Source organism: Sceloporus undulatus, chromosome 1, assembly GCF_019175285.1.
Source record: "Sceloporus undulatus isolate JIND9_A2432 ecotype Alabama chromosome 1, SceUnd_v1.1, whole genome shotgun sequence".
Taxonomy (NCBI): Eukaryota; Metazoa; Chordata; class Lepidosauria; order Squamata; family Phrynosomatidae; genus Sceloporus; species Sceloporus undulatus.
Window position 1 is genome coordinate 116,077,756 of NC_056522.1, and position 22,726 is coordinate 116,100,481.

The window sequence follows — 22,726 nt, forward strand, 5'->3', positions numbered from 1 at the left end:
TCTCTGGTCTCATGGTCTATGGTGTGCACTGTGGCCCCAGCTATTCTAAACATTACTCAGTAATCTAACCACACCTGATTTGCATGTTCTTCTTCGTGGTCTCTGCGAATCACACAAATGGGTTTATTCTGCGCCTGCGCAGCAATCCTCGGAAACTTCTAGAATCTCTAGGCAGAAAGCAATGTATCTTTCTGCAACTTTTTGGCGGTAGCCGCCCACCCATATATAAGGCCTGGTGGCCCGTCCTCTTCAGTTCCTCATCCGCCGTGCAAGCAGCTCGAGGAACTTCGCTAGCTTTTGCTTGTCTTCTATTTGGAATCTCTGGCTTTGACCTAAAATTTCAACTGACCATTCTTCGGACTTTTTCTTGGACGGATGACTTTTGAATTTCGGCTTGACTTCGGATTGGTACGGACTCCTTACCATGGCCTCTTTCAAGCAATGTTCCAAGTGCGGGGTTAAAATCCCCAGGGCCAATGGCCACGACAGTGTGTCCTCTGTTTAGGCGAGGCACACACAGGGCAGTTGTGCCCACTGCAAGGCCATGTCCGCCCAAGCCCTCAAGAACCGGGATCGGACTCTCAAGGCTGCCCTCTATGAGGGTTCTCGCCAGCTGGCGGCTCCGGAGCTTCTGGGGAAGCGGATGCTACTAAGGCCCCTAACAAAAAAGGGAAAAACCTCCCGCGGGACAAGAAGCGGGCTGCTCGTCCTCACGCCTGCTAAGAGCCCCGTAGAGGGCCCCCAGCAGGTCTCAGTGCCTCTGCCTGAGTCAGGCCAGTACCGTGCGACATCGCCTGTTCTCGAGCCGGTGAACACCCCACCCGTCTATACCGGCGTCTTCCCGGATGGTCCACTAGCCTAGAGTCCTTCTCACGCCACTCTCTGTACGGCAGACAGCCTACAGATTGTGGCATGTGGACTCTGAATCAGGGGGAGAGCTTCAGGATCCTACGCTCCGTTCTCCCCTCAGAGGCCGAGGTCAAGATCTCTCGCCTCCACCAAAGAGACGGCCGCGCTCTGCCTCTGGACCGGCCTACCCAGGCACCGAGCCGACGAGCTCTGGCTGCACCTGCAGACCATGATCAGGACCTATTCCAGGCATTCCGATCTTGTCCAGATCACGGCACGGGACATTACCTCACCCGGTTGACCCGTCCGCCTGCGTCGGGCCTCTGTACACATGCTCGAACCGGTATCTTGGATGTTGACACCTCCCGCCGGGACGACCGGGACGACCTCGGCACATGACCCTCTGAACAGGCGGCAAGCCCATCCCGCTTGGGGTCCGGCTCGGGCTTCTCTTCCGTTTCCCCGCTTCGGACGAGGATGCCCCGTTTGTGCCTCAAGGCCCTTCCGTCCCTTACACCAGGATAGTTTTCGGCTTTTGCAGACAGGATCATTCGGATGGCTGGCGCCCTCAAGCTGATTCTCCCATCCCGAGGACGATGCCCTCGATCCGGTGGAAAGGAGGATCCACGGTTCTGCTCCAGCTCCACCAGCCCTGGCCTACCTCCCGTCCCTGGAGAAGATCGCGAAGCGTTCTTGGGACGCCCCAGCCACCATCCCGTCAACTTCGGCAGGATTGAGAACTGTACCGAGTCACTCCATCGGCGCGTCTTGGCTTTCTAACATCCAAGCTGAATTCAGCTATAGTGGAAGGGGCCCAGTCTACCTTGCACCTAAAACCTCATCCTCGCCGTTGACAAGGACAGTAAAAAGTTAGACGCTGGCTAAAAAAATTCTACGCCTCGGCACCCTGGACTTAATTGCCAACTATGCGGCGTGCGGGGCCTATGTTCAGTACCTGGTGGGAGAAGATGGATCCCACCATTGCTGACTTGCCGGATGACAGGGCGTATGATGGCGGCTCAGGAAGAAGATCCACCTGATGGCTGGACAGCAGATTATCTCTGCCAGACACTCCACAGACGGTGCTCTAAGACTCTCTGGCTCCTTAGCTCTCCGCCGCTATGCATGGCTCCGATCCCAGACCTCACTCCCCACTAGGCGGCTATTGAAGACATGCCCTTTGACAACTGGGTCTCTTCAATAGAGAGAGCGACGGAGAGCTCAGCTTCAGGTACCGGATGAAGACCGCGGCTAGAAAGCACGGTATGTCCTCCGTACCGTCCAATCCCTTCGCAGAGGTACCCTGGTCAGCGCCCCTGGCACCCAGGAGGCCAGTACGTTTTCAGCCCCGGACCGTCCTTACCAGGACAATACCCTCAGGGCCGATCTTCCAGGTCACCTGCTCCCCCATCAGACGGCCGCCAATCTTCCCAACCCAGATACCAACAAGGGTATAGGAAGAGAGGTGCCGGGGAAGAAGAGGTTCTTGTGTGTTCCCGCGCACCGTCACCTCCAGGCTGAGCCCTTTCTTCAACAACTGGGGCGCATCACTAGGGACTCTTGGGCAGCACTAACATTGTCCGCAGGGGCTATGCCCTAGATTTCTCTGAGCTCCCACCAACTGGACCTTCATTTCAACCTCCCCTCGGACACCCTTCTCGACGAAGGGCGCGCTCTTCTAACAAGGCGCCATTGAACCTTCCATCCCCTGAGTTCAACGTGCTTTTTTTCCAGGTACTTCACTGTACCGAAAAATTCTGGCCTTAGACCAATAATGGATCTTCGAGCCCTCAATGAGTTATTGTCTACAAGAAGTTAGGATGGTAACCCTGCTTCTATCTTACCACTCCTGCAGGAGGACCACTGGTTCGGGACCTGGACTTGAAAGATGCCTACTTTCATATAGCGACCTGGAGGACCACCGCAGATTCCTCGCTTTTGCTGTGGGACATCAGGCGTACCAGTACAAGGTCCTTCCCTTTGGCCTCTCTACAGCTCCAAGAGTTCACCAAGTCATGGCACCGTGGGTTGCATACCTGCGCAAAAGGGCATCACAGTTTTCCCATACCTGGACGACTGGCTCTCGCGGCATCCTCAAAGGACACGCTTCTCAAGCAGCTGAAATTTGCCCTGTCCTGCGGCAGTCACGGGACTACAGGTCAACTTTGTCAAGTCCAACTTGACCCCTACCAAGCGAAAGACTTTATAGGGCAAGCTGGACTCTCTGCAAATGAGGGCATACCTCCAAAGACAAGGTTCCAGGCCCTCTGTGCACCTGCACCCTGCTTGCGCCAAAGGCGCCTTCGGGCCATACAGTGAAAATCGCCATGGGGACATTTAGCCTCCACCACTTTTGTCACACACCGTGGGCCAGGCTGGCTCTAAGACCCATCCAATCTGGTTCCTATCCGGTGTTCGACTCCGTCCGACACGCGCCTACCAAGCTTCTCACCATCCCGAGGACTGTACAGAAGTCTTTACGGTGGTGGTCCAATCCGACAACGTCTGTGTGGGGATGCCATTCCTACCCCCCCACGGACATTTCTCTGACTACGGACGCCTCCCCACGGGGATGGGGCCCCATACGCTAACCTTACAATAAAAGACAAGTGGTCACCGGCAGAAGCTTCTTTCCACATCAACGTCTTGGAAATACTTGCCGTGGAAAAACACCTCAGAGCCTTTCAGTCGGCCTCGCTGGCAAGGTATCTCCTGCTCACCGACAACACCACCGTCATGTAACCTCAACAACAAGGAGGTACAAAGTCGAGGACTCGCTGTTAGCCACATCCGCACTGGGAGGGGCATAGCACAAAAAATTCTACTACAGAGCATCCCCTGCTCGGCGACCAGAACGACCTGGCAGACCAGCTCAGCAGGTCACCTCCACTGCCACGAGTGGAGACTACACCCAGAAGTGTCTCCCTGCTCTTCAATCGGTGGGGAACCCCCCTCCTCACCTCTTCGCTTCCCGGCTCAAGCTCACACCGCGAGATTTTGCTCACGTACAAGAGACCCAAGATGGGAAGGGGACGCCTTCCAGATCAAATGGACTCAAGGACTCCTTTATGCTTTCCTCCTATTTCCCCATCCATGAGTCTTCTCGAAGATGCTGGCCGACCACACGGATGCAATTCTGATAACTCCGTGGTGGCCAAGACAACCTTGGTTTGCTCTGCTCCTGCAACGAGCACAGGACTCTCGCCTCGAGCACCGGCCCGACCTCCTCTCGCTCCGCGGCGGAGAGTTCACCACCCGAGATGCAATCTCTCCCATTGGTAGCAGTGGAGGATTTTCTATCGGAGGACACTTCCATCCGGTGTACAGGATATCATCAGGGAGCTCAAGACCATCCACACGGAGGTCCTATGCCTACAATGGGATAGGTTCCTAACCTTTTTACAATCGAAGGACGTTCCACACATCCATGTCTCCATCCCTGTGGTCCTGGACTTTCTCATGTCCTTGGCGGACCAGGACTTTCTTTAAGTTCATCAAGTGCACGGTCGGATCTCATCTCTACCTATTTCAGGACAAGCCTTCCCGGTTTGGTGATCCTCTCATAAGGAGGTTCCTAAAGGGATTAACAATTTGCATCCACGATTCTGAACCCTACGCCACAGTGGAGTCTAGATACTGTCCTGGCACATTTGGTGTCCAAGCCCTTTGAGCCCTTAGCTACCACGGACCTCAGACTCCTCACTTGGAAGACGGCCTCCTGGTAGCTATCACCTCAGCCCGTCGAGCTTGGTGAACTGTGTCTCTGAGGATGGACCAGCCTTTCCTCCGTCCATAAGGACAGGGGTGCTCTCGTACAGACATTACTTTCTTGCCAAAGGGAGTGTCTGCTTTCCACATCAACCAGGACTTGTTTTGCCGACTCTGGCTCCTAATCCACCACAGACTCTGAGCGTCAGCTCCATGCCCTGGATGTCCGCAGGGCGCTGGGCGTTCTATCTGGACAGGACATCGCTTCCAGGCGTTCGGAGAGACTTTTGTGTGCTACTCCGAAGCCAGAAAGGGCTGCCGGTGTCACCGCAGAGGTTCTCCAAGTGGGTGGGTGCAGTACCATACACCTCTGCTACGAACTGGCTAGAAAGCCTCTACCAGGTCGGTTAGGGCCCATGCAACTAGGGCGGTAGTTCATCCTCAGCCTCTTGACGGGGATACCCTTGAGGATGTGTGGCAAGGCAGCTGTCTGGTCCCAGCCTTTGACATTCTAAACATTACAGGCTGGATGCGAGGGCCAGGCATGAAGCAGCCTTTGGGAGGGCAGTGTTACTTTCTGCCATGCAATAGACCTGTGTACTGTAATAATAACACAGCTGTTTGGTTTACATACTTTATTGATATGGTGATTATTGGATATGAGACCTCCCTCCTCAACTGACTATAGCTCGCTATTAAGCCCATTGTGTGATTCCGAGAGACCACAAGAAGTACAGGTTGCTCACCTGTAACTGTTTCTTCGAGTGGTCATCTGCGAATTACACAAACCCGCCACCATCCCCTCAGTGTCTGCTCATTGACAACGGCTTGTTGCGCGCTGATTAGCGGCTCATCGGAACTGAGGAAGGAGCGCCACCAGGGGCCTTATATAGCGGGTGGGCGGGGCTTACCGCCAAAAAGTTGCAGAAAGATACATGCTTTCTGCCTGAGATTCTAGAAGTTCCCGAGGATTGCTCGCAGGCGCAGAATAAACCCATTTGTGTGAATTCGCAGATGACCACTCGAAGAAACACAGTTACAGGTGAGCAACCTGTACTTCTCAAGCCTTGGCATGGAGTGATTATTTATTTATTTTATTTATTTATTCCAAAGGGCTAAAGTTTTCTTCCAGCTCTTGTTCTTTGATGCTGATGGTTCTTTTCTTACATATCTAGCTGTTTCTCTATATTACACCACATAACTCTTTACAGCTTGCCCCACCAAATAACTCTACTGTAACTGTCTTATATTTTCTCCAGCCAGGACCTTCCAGCCAATCATCTCATTTTGGCATGGATGCCACCCCATCTAATGATCTCTTTTCACCCAAAAAGAAATCCCTACAGCATACCAATTATGAGCTATTGCTTGTAATCTTGCAACCCCGGTGGAAAAGGCAAGAACCTTGCCTTAATAGCCATTCTTTGGATTAAAAAAAAACAATAACTGTACAAACAGTTGAATACCATTTCAGTGTTTGTATTCTGATCTGACTGAAACAACACTTTGGTTTTCTGTGTAGTTAAATTATTTCCTGTCACATAACAACATGGCATTGATACATTGTGTCTTCCTCTTCACGTAAATGCAGTTACTATTAGTAACAAAGAATAATTTTCTTGCCTGATGAGAAGAAGAATCCACACAACTTAGATTCTTCCTCACTGCCCAGAGACAAGAAGAACAACTAGGTTGTGTGATAACCAAACAGATTTTGCTGACTCCTGTCATTCAACCATCCTAGAGGTCCATTCTTCCCCTTGCCCAGGTCAGAGCTCTTTCTTGTTGCTCTTATTTCTTTTCTTGCTCTTACCTTTCCCTCTACCTAGATCCATATTTTCCGTGATACCCTTCCATCTGTCTAGCATAGGTGCTTAACTCTTCTTTCTCTTCCTTGCTCCTATATATATCTCCATCCCATCCCCCCCCCACTCATAGCTAGCATTATTCTTCCCTTCTATTTCTCTGGTGGCTCTGGTAGGAGAGAGAATGAAGCTATAAAAGAAGAAATCCTATTCAGAACTATCCTTCAGACAGTGTGTTGGGGATGTACTGAAGTGTCCACTCTGATAGTGGGACTTTTCTCATCAGGGACAACAACTCCTCTGACACTGAATTCATTCAGCATCTATGGAGTCTGTGCCCATTCCAGCACTCACATGCTGCCCATGCAGAGAACATGGTGGCGAGGACGCTTCACAAAAGAGATGCACCATGGTATCCTGCAGCCCTCTGTGGTTTGGCGAGAGGCAAGTCCTGGGCAAAGGATCAGTAGCAGGTTGTATTCCGTCTCCCCATGGTTTCTAGTAGTGACCAAAGGGGTGCAAAATCCCCACTGTGATGGGTTCCTTAACATTCAGACACCATTGGGGTTCTCAGTTTCCTGCTACTTTCCCACTGAGTAGGATGATGTTGAGCTTTTCACTGTATCATGGCTGTTCTTTTGTGACCCCTGCCCCCAGCCAGTTTCCAGAGATATTAACTGGGCCCTAAAGGCAGAGCTGGGTGCTCTTTCCAAGCCTTTGGTCAGGGAAGGCCATTCTTCCAATAATAGAGAGCAGCATGGCCAGTAAATGTGGCACCACTTTGATAGCCAGCATGGGCATGGTCATCACACAGTTTCACTCTTGCCTCTTCCTTGAGGATGAGGCACAACTGCTATCATTTAGGTCTGGTTGGAAAGTTTCATGTCACCAAACAGAAGTCTCATCAGGCAATGTTTTTCGGGGAAGAGAAACAAAGGCCCTGAGGTTTCTAGAGAAGATACGTACTCCATAATGTGCAGTTAAAACGACTTTTGGAAATCCAGGCTCCCTCTCAGTCTGGCTACAGGGGACCCACAGGTCCCTGCTAAGCATTTCTTACAAACATCTCAGGCACTCAGAAGTCTGGCACTCATGTAGGGATTTTTAGGGGGGCGGAGTGTTCAAGACAAATAAGGTTTTGCTACTCAAGCCTGTGTGGTAAAAGAATATGAGTAACTCTTACTCCTCTTCTTAGGATTTGGATTGTGAGTATAATGAATCTCTGTTCCTAGGGGAGGATCTGCAGGGGTCTAGAGGCAATGCTGGTAATTTTGAAAAGGGAAGGAGTAGTCTGATTCCAGTCAATAAGAAAAGCCTCTCACCCGTTGCATTCTGAAGTCCTCCCCACCCCACCCCCCACTGGTTAAACAAGGCTCTGAAGCACAGATATACTTCACCAATACAGGAAAAGGTACACCAGGGACAAAGACTTCTGTCGGACTGAATGAAAAGGTGCTCTCTCTTGAATAAAGGTTGCCTGGAAAGGAGATGCCCTTCCCTCAATCTCATTAACTGGTAAGGTCAGATGGGGCTACACCATTCAGAGTAAAAAAAAAAAGTCACCATAGAAGTTTCGGCCAGGTAAACAGGTTTGGAGGAATCGGAGGTGGAGATATATTCTGTGGAGGGAAGAACTGGAGCAACAAGTCCTGGCATACAGGCTTTTGAAGATTTACAGGTTGCTTCAATTTGTGGTAGACAAATTGTCACAATGGTTCAGGATCCCTTACCTTGGCTGCAAGATCTATGGGGATTATTAGAGTGGCTAACATTCCACTGGTTTATACGATTTGGGAGTGGATGTGCATTGTAAGCAGAACCTCCTTTAAAAGCACTAATTGGGGGGGAGTGCCTGAAAAGCAGATTAGTAGAAATTAAGGGCAAGAAACAGGTGATGCTCACCATGGCCAAGAAAGGGAAAGGAAGACAACTAAGAGGCCTTTTCGTCATAATCTTGTTTTTGACTCTTGAGGGGGTTTGGGAGATCCAGAGATTTTCTAGTTCTTTCAGACTAACCTGACTAAACAGAGGTTTGCCTTCTCATCAGCTCAGCGCCGCTATAGTCCTCTCCTGGTCACAGGGCGATAGGGGTGCTGGCAGAAATAGTGGTGGCCATGTGCCCCATAAGGGGAAGACTCCTTGTCTGTCATCTTCTGGCCTTAGAGGGAGTGAAAGGATAGGCCCAATGCCATTGGGCCCGGCCTCGATTAAGAAAAAGAGCCCCCTCCAGTCCACCTGCCTCAGTCCAGGCTCGAGGAAGAGAAGAACTGCTGGACCTGATTCCCCCCCCCCTTCACCATTCCCTTCTCCTTTTGTGTCGTGTCTTTTAGATTGTAAGCCTGAGGGCAGGGAACTGTCTATTATCCCCTCGTTTTAAGCCGCCCGGATTCCCAGTGATTGGCAGCATATAAATAAATTCTATTATCTATTATTATTATTATTATTATTATTATTATTATGTCTTCAAATTCATATTTCATGTTTCATGTTTTAATGTGTGGTATTTCTATCATGCTTGGTATTTGTTACAGAGAGAAAAAAACAGAGGATAGATTCTGATAATAGAATAAGTGCAGTGTACAAGACTTCTCACATGTTTCCTGGCGTATCAGAGCTGAGTTCATATACATCTTTAGCATTTAATATAATAGACAACGTTATGCATAATGATGACTGCAGTTATAGTGAAGCAAGAACTGCTATTAAGCATGTCTCTCTTAGGTACTGTACATACCTACTGTGTGTTTTGTAGACAGAAATTTCAGGAATGAGTAGCCGTGGTAATGCTGAATAGTGCCTTCTGTACTAATGATTACATTTTAGTTTTGACCTCCTTGCAACTTCCTCTAATTTCACACATGGATGTTTCCTGATTTATAAACTGCAGTGCAGGCATTCCTTATTTTGAGCATGGTGTATTTAAGGAACATTTGGGTGCACAAGGAGTATGTTTTTTCATATTATAGGACTGGGTTTTCAGAACCACTTGGCTGGAATTGCTTAAGATTGTTAAATCACTTACCTGTTTTGCATTAGGAAGATGCAAGAAATATAGAATTAGGAAAAATCCATCTTTTTAAAAAAAATGTAGTGCTAATTACATATTTTCAAACTCCCAATTCTTTCTTATATATGTGATTTATATTTGCCATTCCTGTGCCTGGAATTCATGCTCTATTTAAACATAAATAGAGTGAAATTCAGAGGAAGATGAAGACAAGAACTAATAAATGGTATATGGTATAAATAATTGTATCCCTCCCTCTAGGAAGTTCAGACCAATTTTACAGAGAAGCACTGCTTCTCTGCAGTTTGACACAGGTAGCTTCTAAAGTGGGTACTAGCTCTTATTTTGCCATAGAAGGTTATTCTTTTCCTGGGCTAAAGAGCTTTATCACCCAGAGGTATGCAGTAAAGCTGAAACATTTCTAGATTGCATCTGAATGTACATAATCCATTAAATTTAGTTTTGCTCTTATCTCCTAGTCAGTATAGTGTTATGGTTCTGCTACACTTTAATGTTATAAATTAGTATAATGCATTTTATAAGAGACTAACAGTGACTTCTGATTATCAGCTTGCACAATCTCTGTTCTTTTACTTCAGGTTTAGGAATAATTATTGCAATCCTCTTGTAATTACTCTGAAAGGTTGCCTTTTAATTCACCAGCACAGGTCATCCTTTGGGGGCAACATTTTTCAGTTGTTATTGTTTTCAATTAATATTTGGAATAGTTTTCTACATGTAATATCTTAAATGTCACTGTATTCTAAATTGGCTAACTTTTTATTATACAATGGAAATAGAATTTGAGAGAGGAGCCACTAGGTGATTCAGCCTTGAACAGCCTTTTTATTATATGGAATTGCTGAAATGAATTTGACAGATACTGATTTAATTTGCAAGGAAGATAGATTGCAATTATCTGTTATTTGGTTTCTTGCTGTTAATTGGGCATACAAACATCTGGAAAAAATGGAATAAGTTGTTAAAAGTAACTGTTAACAACATTATTACAGTGCTAGCCAAATAATTTTATAAGATATGTTTTTCTCAGAGATCTTTAAAATGTGTGCTGTTCATTTTTTAAAAGAGACTGTTGCTTCAGGTTCTGAGTAGGATTTCCTTTCTATTGAAGAATATATTTCCTTCTGATATTTAGATTTACTTCAGCACTATCTGTATATTGATTGAATTGCAGTCTTTTACAAATATTCAGTAACTCAACTTGATCAAATATGGGCCAGACTATCCAATTAACCACTGCTCCATGTGTGTTAAGGACAGGGCAAGCAATTGTGAAAGGTTAATGGGCCACATTAGCCCTTGATTAGAAGGCCACATCCCCACACACCCATAGGAAAAAAGGGGTTTTTTTTGCCTCAAATGCCCTATAATGTTTCAAAGGCCACAGCTAAGTGCCCCCAACATGCTAGAGGGTATTTGAGGACAAAATAATCTCAGTGGGGGGGGGGCACAATAACAGCCCTGGGGTTCTTGTGGACTACCCTTGTGTAGGGACCAGTTATCAGGACAGACTCTCATCAAGAATGCCATGGTGAAGGATATAAGTTAAACTTTCCGTACTTACCCACTACAGTCCTACACCACCTCCATCCTGATCACTGAAATTTGGATTAAAGACACATGGTCCTCTATTTGTGGCCAGTAGTAATTCCATTCCAATTTAAGTATATTTCTTTGTTCCGCCCTGAAGAGTCTGTGTGTATTGGTATAAATCTCCCAGTTATGCATAGGTTCTAATCTTGGAGAGAGCAGCATGATAACTGTGCACAGAGCTTGGATCTAAGGCATAAGAAATATCTCTGTTTTATCAATTCTTGAAGTGCTTTTTGTGCTTATGGTCTCACGAGGGAGATGAACACATAGTCTGTCTAATAACTTAAATTTGCATAGTAATAGGCTAGTTATTCTTGCTTAATTTTTGCTAGAAGAATAGACACTGCTATTTCATTGCTGTCAGTAACAATTCAAAATAATGTTTTCCTGCCAGTAGGAACCAGCAAAGTATTAACTAATCATTTTTGACATGGTAAAGGATGTTCCAAGAGGCCTAAATATTCTAAAGATATCATACCCTGTCTGATCTTGGATACCAAACAGGGTTAGCCCTGGTTAGTACTTGGATGAGAGACAGCCATTGAATATCAGGTGTTGTAGGCTATATTTCATAGGAAGGAATGGGCAAAACGCTTCTGAGTATTTCTTGCCTAAGAAAAGACTATGAAAAATTCAAGGGGTTACCATAAGTTGACAGGTGACTTGAAAGCACACACACACACACACACACACACACACACACACACACACAAGATGTTCCTCCTTTAACTGGTGAAGCAATTTATTCTTGGATTTCCAAATGGCATACAACAGCATTTCTCACCAGTCTCTTAGAAATGCAACACTTATAATATAAAGTGGATTGGTAATTGTGGGTTGGTAATTTGGTCGAAGAATGGAAACTGAGGATAAGAATAAATAGGCAGTTTATATAAGCGTCCATCAACTAAGAGCTCCCAGATGTCTTGGACAAATTTTGTCAGTCTCCGCTAGGATAATTGGTGGTTAGGAATATGGAAGTTTTAGTCAGCATGTGAAGTGCTCTAAATTGGGGAGCAAAAGCTTGACCAGTTGAAGGATGAGATCTCTGAATTGGGATTAACACTCTTTAATTACAGTGGGTCCTCGCCTTATGCGGGGATCCGTTCCGGATCCCTCCGCGTAAGGTGATTTCCGCCTATGCTCAAGCCCCATTGGAAACAATGGGGCTCGTGCACGGCGGCGCGCAGGGCGCAACAGGCGCACACACCCATTCAATTGAATGGGACGCGCCGCCCCTTCAGCCTCACGCATGCCCTGCAGCTTGAGCGCGTATGCGCGTAATTCATAAATGTCCTAGAGTGAAGGGTGGGCAGTGAAGTAACTGTGTTGATGATATCAAATTATTCAGTATTGCAAAATCTAGGCTAAGTCTAAACTCTGGAGGAAGTATAAATAAGCACTAAAATGACTAATGAAATCCATTGTACTTAACGTAAATGCAAAGACGGGATTTTATAGGTGCCTTTGTGATAATTAAAAATACTTCCATTGGTACAAGCCTGATTTTGGCTGATGTTCCCTACCTGTTGCACAGCCAAACTGTGCCCAGAGAGTCCTCCTGTTTTTTAGGATCAACTTCTGGATTACAGAAGGCTACGATGGATGAAGGACTAGTTTGCACAAATGAGAGGTGCTTCCTACTAGTTCAGAGAACTTGACATAAGATATTGACATTAAAAATGGCTTGTAGTATACATCACAACATGGGTATTTTATGATGAACTGGCAATTTCTTTGATCATACAAGGTTGTTATATGCCATTAACTCTTTTCTGACTGTAAGGCAACATTTTATTGGCAAGATTTGTTCAGAGAGAGTTTGTCTTTGCCTTTCTCTGAGGATGAGAAAGAGTGAATCAGGGGCGAAACAGACTGCCCCAAAGGGGCGGCTTGAAACTGTCCCTGAGAAAGCCGGATTGGGGCCACAGTAACCACACACTGTGGCCAATCCAACTTTTTGAACTGGCAAAAAGCCGGCTTTTACCTCCCTGTCACGGCTTTACAGCATTCTTACAGCGTGTAAACACTGCACCGCCGGAGTGCCATTTAGCCAGCCCAGTGGCTTCGGGGTGGCATCAGGGCGTGCAGTATGCATACGTCATGTCCCCAAGCTGCCATGAAGCTGTCGTTTCGAACCAGTCGGTTTCAGCTCTTGAACAAAGTCACCAGTGGATTTCCATGGCCAAGCCAGGATTCTGCCCTTGGTCTCCAGAGATATTGGGGCTGTCTGAACTGTAGAAATAATCTGGTTCAACACCACTTTAACTGCAAAAATTAAAAGCTATGCAGTTCTGGGAACTGTAATTTCGTTAGACATTTAACCGTCTCTGTTAGAGAGCTCTAATGCCACAATAAATTACAGTTCCTAGAATTCCATAGCATTGAGCCATAGCGTTTAAAGTGGTGTCGAACTGGATTATTTCTGCAGTGTGGATGCAGTCATAGTCCAACAATTAAGACACTATACCAGTGTGAAGTTGAAGGCTTTCATGACTGGCATCCATAGGTTTTCGTGGGGGTTTTGGGCTATAGTGGGTTTTTTGGGCTATGTGGCCGTGTCCTGGAAGAGTTTGTTTCTGACGTTTCGCCAGCATCTGTGCCGAAAAACCCACAAAAAACCACTATGCCAGGCTGGCTGGTAGCTGACTTTTTTCCTAGTACAGTGCTCCCTCGGGTTACGAAATTAATTCGTTCCGCGGCTAATTTCGTAACCCGAAAAACCTTCGTAACCCGAATTGCCATAGGCGCTAATGGAAAAAAATAGCTCTCTGCTGCCCTCCGGTGGCGGCCTTTCCATTTAAAACAGCGCCGGGGTTTTTTCGTAACCCGAAAAAACCTTCGTAAGCTGAAACAATAAATCCCTATGGGATTTTTTCGTATCCCGAAAAATTCGTAAGCTGGGTAATTCGTATCCCGAGGTACCACTGTAATGAATTTTTTTCTTATTATTTTTTCTACTTCACCTAGCTCTGAATGCATTTATTTAATTCATGGGTATCTTTAAAGAATGGTATTGAGCATTTATATGACCTTGGAAGATATTTTCTGTATGTTAATATCTATAAATTAATTACATTTAAGTCATTTCATCATGCTTTGAACTCAGGATTTTATACTCAAAATGTGCTGTGCATATGCCATTAGAATGAAGAGGCATGCAGACAGGTAGCTCACTGATTCTTTTCATTTAAATATATATATATTACATAGGTTTGAATTACATAACCTGCTTCTGCATTCCATAAACTGCCTTTAAAAGTTCTTATTGTTTTGTTGTTTGTATTCTGGAATTTTCTTCTGTCAAGTGAGTTTTAGAACATCCAAAGGACTATTCCAACCTCTCACATTAAGTATAATGGAAATTAAATTAAAGAGCTGTAAACATGTTAAGTTCTACTGCAAATAGTAAATGACATGAGAGATTTGTTTCTGTCCCTTTGACACATGTTCCAGCTTTAATCAGCTTTCATGATTTATTTTAACTTTATACTTAATTCAATTTTGTAGTAAATTTAAAAAGAATGCAGATGTAATGTCTGTATGCCATATGTTGTCATCCCTTTATTAGGTTTTCTCTTGTAGACTAATGGAGTCATTTCATAGTTACTGATGTAGACAGAGGCTACTCATTAACTCTCAGTATATGAGATTGGTTGCCTTACGGAGGTGCCAGCAGTTGGATTGCCTGAGCTGTCCCTTCACCGTTGTTATTGTACTTAATCAGTAGAAGGTGGTATGACAACACACTGTATAAAGAGGTGCAGGACTGGGCAAATATTCAGGTTTTTCTGTCCAGTAATGCAAGCCTCCAATGCAGATAGCTTGAAAATCAGTTCTGGTAGTCAATAAATGGTACAAAATATAATAAAATATATAAGCAATATTAAATAATAATAATAGAAAAGCAGATAGGGCAGTGATGGAGTTGTACTGGCTAAAGAGCACAGCCCAATAGGAAGTGGTGATTTTCCCCTGCCTCTTGTCATCCTTATACAAACTAAAAAATCTCCTCAGGAGCTAGGAAATTCTCTGGAACCAATTTGAGGCAGCATGGAGACATTCAAGAGGAAGGGGAAAGGCAGAAAGCTGTGCTGTATGGCAACAGTAAACTTATTGAACCTTAAAGCTAAGAAAGAACCTGAATAATAATTCTTGTTCTTCTCCTTCCCTTGCCAAATTTAGCACAGTACTGTACTTGGTTTCAACAGATAGATTATTTTGTCCTTACTTGAACTTCCAATAATTTCATTCTTTTTCCTTCCAGCACCTTCAGTGACTTTTCTTGTGGAGGAAGTTCAGTTTGATGTATTTTCTTTGATAAGTTGTTTATTTTGATTTAGACTGCTTTTGTAAACCATCCTAGCACCCTTGTCAAAAGCTGGTATATAAATCCTGTAAACAAATACTTTGCAGTCATACCAGCCGTTTCATTTTAAAGCAGGGGTGGGCAAGCACCAGGGATGCGGGGATCACTTTGGAGAAAAGTGAGAGGTGATTATTCCCCCCCCCCCCCTTTACAATGACCAGTAGAACCCCCCACAAGCCTCTGAAGCAGCACCACTGGCAGTTTTGTCATATTATCATGTGTTTTCAGTCCTCTTTCTTTGTTTTCACCCCAAACCAAGAAGTGATCAGACTCCGTTTTTGGAAAGAGGCCTGCATAGGCTGGGGAAAAAAGCCTTTAGAAGATGATAAAGCACAAAAAAAATATCAAAAACATGATACAATGGCCTTTAGCATCTCCCCTAGAGATTTAAAGAGAGGGACGATTTAATGCCCCCCCCTCAAAAAAAAAACACGTGGCCTACTGCTGCTTTAGCATATGTTAGAGCAAGATGTCATAGTGGACAGTCAACCCTCCGTTTTTGCGGGGATCTGTTCCAGACCCCCCCCCCATGAAAATAGAAACTCGCACATATTCAAGCCCCATAGGCTTGAATGGGTGTGTGTGCCCGGGAGCGGCTGCAGGTGCGCCTTGGGTGCATGCCCCATTTTAATCCCCTCCATTTGCTCCTCACGAGTAAGCAAGGGTCACGAATATGGTTCACGCAAACGGAGGGGCAACTTTATATCAGTTTTTCATACATGAAAGGATTATTGATCTAGATATTTTTATTTTTGTTCATTTGTAGCTTTCTTCTTGAATTGCAGCTAATCTCTTGCAAAACATTTCATCACAAGATAGGCTTTCAGAAATTGTTCTTGCTAAGTTACCACTGATGCACAGCCTAAAAAACCATACATTTTCAAGATTCTGTAAATAGCTTTTATCAGGTTTAGGAAATAATAGTGCAGTAGTAAAGACTGAGCAGCAAAAGTGGCCAGAATGAAAGCCTGTTTCAGTGTGGTTAATAATCGAAGTCCATAGATGCTCATAGTTTCTGTCGTAAAGAAAGTTAGCAGGTGGATCAGCCGATAAGAAGACATATGTATAGTCTAGCTGACATAGTGCTTGCTGCATTATATACTGCCTTTCAACAAATGTTGAAGGGGCAAAAGCAGCTCTGTAAATCTAGACAGCAGCAAGTAAAGTTTGTACAGAGCAGGAAATAAAGATGTCTTGCTTGCTATCAGCTGGCCATTTTATAGAGCTGAAATGAAATTGGGTTGTAACCTGGAAAAAAAATTGTTTTGGGTGGTCAAATATATGTGAGCTAACAGAGTCCATGAGGAATGGAAAAGTTAAAAAAAAGTTGCAGATCTTACAGGACCATGAAGAATGTAAGATGTGGGATGCTTCAACTCTTATGTCAAGTAGTAAAATAATAATAATAATAAGAAGAAGAAGAAGAAGAAGTTTATTTGTGTTTTCCCACTTCTCCCAACGGATCGAAGCGGGATTACAACCAAAAATCTCCATACAGTAAAAAGATTTGTTATCCGGTCATTCTACTGTAGAATAGGTAAAGAAGAGACAGCCATTAGCTAAAATCCAGTGTTATACTACTGTATATTCACTAAGCAGGAAATTCTTTACTAATTTTGTTCTTAAAGAAAACAACAACCAATTTTAGCAATTTTCTTCCCACTGTGAAAAATTATTTGAAAATGGTGCAGTTTTCAAAGGCTGTTTTCAGTTTGATATTTGTTCTGTGTAAAATGTTTGTTTTTTACACAGACAAAAAACAACAAAAATGAGTTTTTTACACAGAAAACATTTATTCCTGTGCAGAAAATAATATTTCTTTGCAGGAATAATTATTTTCTGTGCAGAAAATGCTATTTTATATGCAAAAAATAAAATATAATACTGTAGCTGGAGACTAACTCTGTGTAAAATTTACACATAGCTTTTCTGTACAAAAAATATGCCCAAAGGGAGCATTTTCAATAGAATATGTCCTGAACTATCAAGACTCTCATCAGGCCAGGCTTTTTTTCCCTTGAAGATATTTCCAATACTTGATAAACATTTTTTTCAAACCGATTTCAAATATTTTTAGTATTCTTTCCATCCTTGATATCCACTTTGTGGGACACTGCTTAATGTGGGAGTCATGGCATTGGGGGCATGAGGATACAAGGAATCCTCAAAATCGAACAGATTCATCCTTTTGAAGAAGTTGGGGAAAATATTTATGGTGGTAATTATGATGGTGGTGATTTTTTGGTGGTGGTGATCATAATGATTTTGTGGAGGTAAAGTGTGCACAGTAACAATCAAATCCATTATTTTGTTTCTGGCATACTGCAGTAAAAAAATACTGAAACTTTTTAGTTAAAAGTTGCTGCTTCTCATAGGCAGCATCACTGTGGTATTAGTTCCTTGTACCATTCTTACGAGTGAAAAAATGTACCTTCGAAGAAAAATTGTTCTTTTCCCCCCCCAGATATTTATAAAATTCTGTAGTGCTATCCTGGAGACATTTCCTTTGTGCTTTGCTTGCATATTTTGTCATTTAAAAGCTTAGTTTTCCTGAGAAAAGCTACACAAGCTCTCAGCTCTTGAGACACAGAGCTAGCTTTGAACTTCAGAGTACAGATCTAATTACACAGCTTGTAGCTGTGGAACCACTTTTCTCTATTCCAAATTACTTTTTCCAACTTATTTGCATAATGCAATGCATAGAGGTTAGCCACTGGGAAAAAAAAGTCTCTTGACATAGTTAGGACAGGCTAAATTAACCCTCTTAGGCCTGTAGAGTTCTGATTTATACGCTTGTTCAATAGCTTAAAAAATAATAAATTTAGGTACTTCTACCTCTATGTTGCAGCCCTGGATCAGTGCTGGTTGTTGTTGTTTGCATGCTATTTACAGTATAATAGCAACTCATACATTGGGTTCCTTATGGCACGAGAAGGTTTCTCTCCTTTCAAGAAATCAAAGGATGTGGAACTCCCAACAACTCAGTATTTCCATGCTAACAGCTGTAGCTTACAGGTCTATTTCATACATGTAAATACATGCATACTTATTCTAATAGAAAAATTTTATGATGCAATGCTTGAAATGATGTAATGTTGGAAATACCAGACATTTATGTCACCTCAGTGATATTATATGGCGATCTTGTCACAATGCCTCATTAATTTGCTGAATTTATTAACCCAAGATGTTGTATTGACAACTGGCTTAGGTGGCTTTAAAAGAAGATCAGACAAACTGTTGTGCGGGTATATAGTCCTGTCAGCCTTGATGGCTAAAGAGAACCTTCATGTTGTAAGAGAAGTATACATCTGGATATCATATGCCAGGAGGAGATCTAGGGCCCTTTCACAGTACACAATTATCATAATATGGTTCCACTTTAACTAAAACGGTAAAGCACTGAAGGTACTTCTCTGACAGATGATTCCTAATACCCCTCCCTAAACTGCAAATCCAAGGATTTCAGATGACTTGGAATCCTGTGGCAGTTAAATTAGAAGCCACAGACTTTGAACCTGATATAAATTGAATAATAATAGGCCACTTCAGCCTAAAGAAAGATTTCTCTGTTTTATTATTTCAAGGTTATGGTGTTTGTTCATGCTCGAAATGCCACCGTCCGGACTGCAATGGCTCTCCGTGAAAAAGCTAAAAACAATGGACACATATGCTACTTTTTGCCATCTCAAGGTGCTGATTATGGACAGTCAGAAAAACAAGTAAGTGATTTTTAGAAATGATCAGTTTTGTTCTCCTAAACAAGATTCACTAACATGCAATAGGTTGCTTACGTGAAGCACAAGTTTATACAACATATTGTCATGGCTTTGTTAATTTGGGCTGCAAATAAGTTTGAAGTTTTGTATTTGTATATATGTCTGTCTGTCTGTAGCTAGTTTCCCTCCTGCACAAGTTTGCTACCTGCAAAAAAATTTATGATGTATGGCAGGCATCATCAAGGTGAATTCTTCCCATGTCACCATTTTGCTAGTTTCCAGGAGGTAGAATGGATTTAAGTTGGAGCACATATGAGGTCTTCTTAAAGGCATATAGGTGTTTCTTCTGGAACGGTATACAAATGATCCCCACACCATTAATGCATTAATTTACATGCCAGAAGAAGCAATCTCTCTAGCAATATTGTACATTTATCTAATGAAAAGGAAGAACTGCAAGAAAGAGCTATGCAGCCCCTTACCAGAAATGTACACTGCCTTTTAGCTAGCCAGAACACTCTGTTCTGACTGTTGGTTGCTATAGGAGAGCAGGACTGATGAAAAATGCATGGGCTTCTGCTACTGGCCCAGAAGCCAAGAGCCACCAGTTACATTCCATGTCTCACAGGAAGAATGAGGAGATCAAGTTTGGCCCATCCATAATCAAGGAAATATGCGACTTCTCCACTGCTTGCATGCCTGTTTCCTTCTTTTTCTTTTCCCATTTTGTATCATGTCTTTTAAACTGTAGGCTGTGGTCAGGAACTGATTTAATTTGTTATTTCACTGCAACACTTAAATGGTTATTACACCTTATAAATAATAGTGATATGACTATAGATAATCAGTACTTGTGATGTGGTCCCCCGTGAACAATGAATTGTTTTTATTGCAAGCCTATTTGTATGGACAGCATCAAATATTTCTGGCATTTAAAATAATGTAGGTGTTCCTTTGTAAATTACATTTATCTCTCTACCAAATATCTATTGATTTATTTTGTAATCCCATGACAGAGGAGAGTCAAGATAACAACCAGTGCAGTATCTTAGCTAACAGCCAGCACATTTGTTTTTGGTTTCAGGAGCTTAGAGAAAACAATCCTTCAACAAGAGTATGCCAAAGTTACTCTAGCACTAATCTAGAACAACTGACAAAAGTTTTATAGCAAAGCCAGAAGGGTCTTTCTGGAAGCTCTACCCTTACAAATGCCATGCTAATTGCTCAGTGCCCTTTTTTTCTAGGTCATGGTTTCTCAATGTTGGTGTAGGTTGGATGAGTACACAGCAAGAAGGGAAATGCTCTTCAGGATTTCTCTTCTCATTGGTGAAGTCTAAAGTCTTGGAGTCAGAGGGCAGATGAACTTCCTTGGGGTTCATGTGGAAGACAGAAGACCTATTTAGAACTTCCAACTCTTCAGTGTCATTCTTACTAGACACCTTAACTTTTGCGGCTCAGTGGTAGCCCCTGACAGAAGGTTGTTATGCTTAGGCATGAACCAACCTAAATGCTATCTTGAACTGGGAGATAGTGGCCAGTGGCAAAGTGGCTGAATGGATGTAGATGTCCTCTGGGGTGTATGGTATCCTGCAATTAGTCTCTCTTAGAAACTTTTTTCAGATACCATTAAATAACTGAGAACAGTAGATTAATCCTCTGCCAGTGGATGTGCCTCTTCCATTGTCAAGGCGAAGGATTTAGCAAAGCTTCAATATGGGAAGAATGGAGTCAGGTGGTAATTTTTTGCCAATTGCTTTTTATTATTTCTCTTTGCAATCCCCAGTACATCTTCACATACTGTTGTGTGGCACTTCAAAATATAAACAAATTTTATTTGACATAACTTTCAGATGCTCCAGGCTCATGCTGCAGATCTGTTCTCTGTATCTGATGAAGTTGTTTTGAGCTTACAAAAGCTTATGCCAAATGTTAGCCTTTAATGTGCCTCAAGATTTTCATGCTTTCTGTTGCGAGAGGTTAATATGGCTAGCTCATCCTCTCAAAACTGTTATAGATAATTCCTTAACCCTCTAGAGCAGATGTTCTACAAAATCACCTTCATCTTCTTCCACATGATGATCCAGTTCAGCTCCCTGCAACTCTGATAACAACCCTTATGCTTTTCCTCAATTAACACTGAACCTTCTTTTTCCATGTATAATAGTTCTGTTATGCAATTTTGTTTTGGCACTGTTTTCTGGACTAGGAAGGATTACTTTGTTGAAGCACTAGATTGGCATTGTGGTTGCATTACCTATTCTTTGTAGTTTTTATTAATAGGTCTTGTTTCTATGTTGACGTATTGAAGCTATAGCTTTTAAATAATAATAAATAATTTATTTGTATCCCACCCAATCAACAAGGAATCCAGGCGGCTAACAACAGTGGAAGTACAATAAAAATCAAATGAATTCCTTCCCAGCCCCCCAGCCATATAAAGCAGACAATAACAATAAGCAATACCGATACAGTGGCAATCAATAGGAAAACATAAGAACGTTATAAGTCAAACAAGGTTCATAGAAAATTCTTTCCCCAACCCCTCAGCACAGGTCCACATCAAAACAATATTAAGCAAATTAAATATAAATATAACGCAATACCTGATAGAAAAAAACATGAAAATAGCAATTGCAATATGTCAAACTCATAATCCATATAACATAAAAAACATTGAAACTACAATTTATCACACTTTTCTTTGGGTAGATACAAATTCTTTGGCTTAGTGGCTTGCACCTTCTCATGAAAACCTGGGCATAGAATGGAGACATGTTTAAAATATCTGGTGAGTTTTTGATACTACAGACAAACTCAGAAATTGGAATACAATTTATTTTAAATTCCCATGAGACAGGGTAAGGTCATAAAAGCCCAAGCTCAAATTTCTGTTTGCTACCATTCTTCTAAGGTTTACTCAACAGTCACTGAGGTTACTGGAGAAGGCACTTTGGGTTGCATATGTAGTTTTTAATCTTATACTATTTAATCTTGTTTTAAAGGGGGGGGGCACTATGTATATATGGTTGTATTTTAGCTTGTTGTACGCCGCTTTGATTGCCTGGCAAAAAGTGGGATAGAAAAAAAATTATTATTTATTATTATTGCACAAGGTGAGATTTAAATCCATGTGCTTTTTTTTTTATTTATTTATATATATTTTTTTGGTCACGCCAAATTTAAGTATAGTTTCTGGACTGTTTACTCACTTACTTTTTCATATGGATTACTTCATTTCCCAAATCCTGAATGGAAATTTTACTGTTGGTAAGTGAATGTGAACTATCTGCTGGTACTATTCCAACAAGAGATTTGAATGTATTGTCTTCTGCTGATACTTTATGACATGTCAAGCTAATTAAGGCCCATCTGTTAAGAAACATTAATAGAACATAAATATTATTTTCCATAAATGACAGTTTTGCTGTTCAAACTCATAGGTTGCTCTCTCATTAGTGATAATTAATGGAGCAGTTTCACTGCCCTGTGAGACCTATGAACAAAAGAGATGTTTTCATCTGTTAATGTTTGCAAAAAAGAGTCATTTGTAGTTTCTATCAAAATTGTGGTTCACTTATGTGAAACATTTATTATAGCAAAACTTATGCACAGCACATCAAAGAGTTGATTCAGATACAACCTTGTTTTAAAATTC

At 42.8% G+C, this 22,726-nt stretch overlaps 1 protein-coding gene across 1 annotated transcript in view; it reads left to right on the top strand.

The window, feature by feature from the left end:
• ASCC3 (activating signal cointegrator 1 complex subunit 3) overlaps positions 1-22,726 on the top strand; it is a 349,893-nt gene that overhangs the window by 133,747 nt on the left and 193,420 nt on the right. Inside the window, exon 14 of the mRNA XM_042478523.1 lies at positions 18,940-19,074. Within this exon, the coding sequence (XP_042334457.1) occupies positions 18,940-19,074 (135 nt within the window). The remainder of the gene's footprint in view (positions 1-18,939; positions 19,075-22,726) is intronic.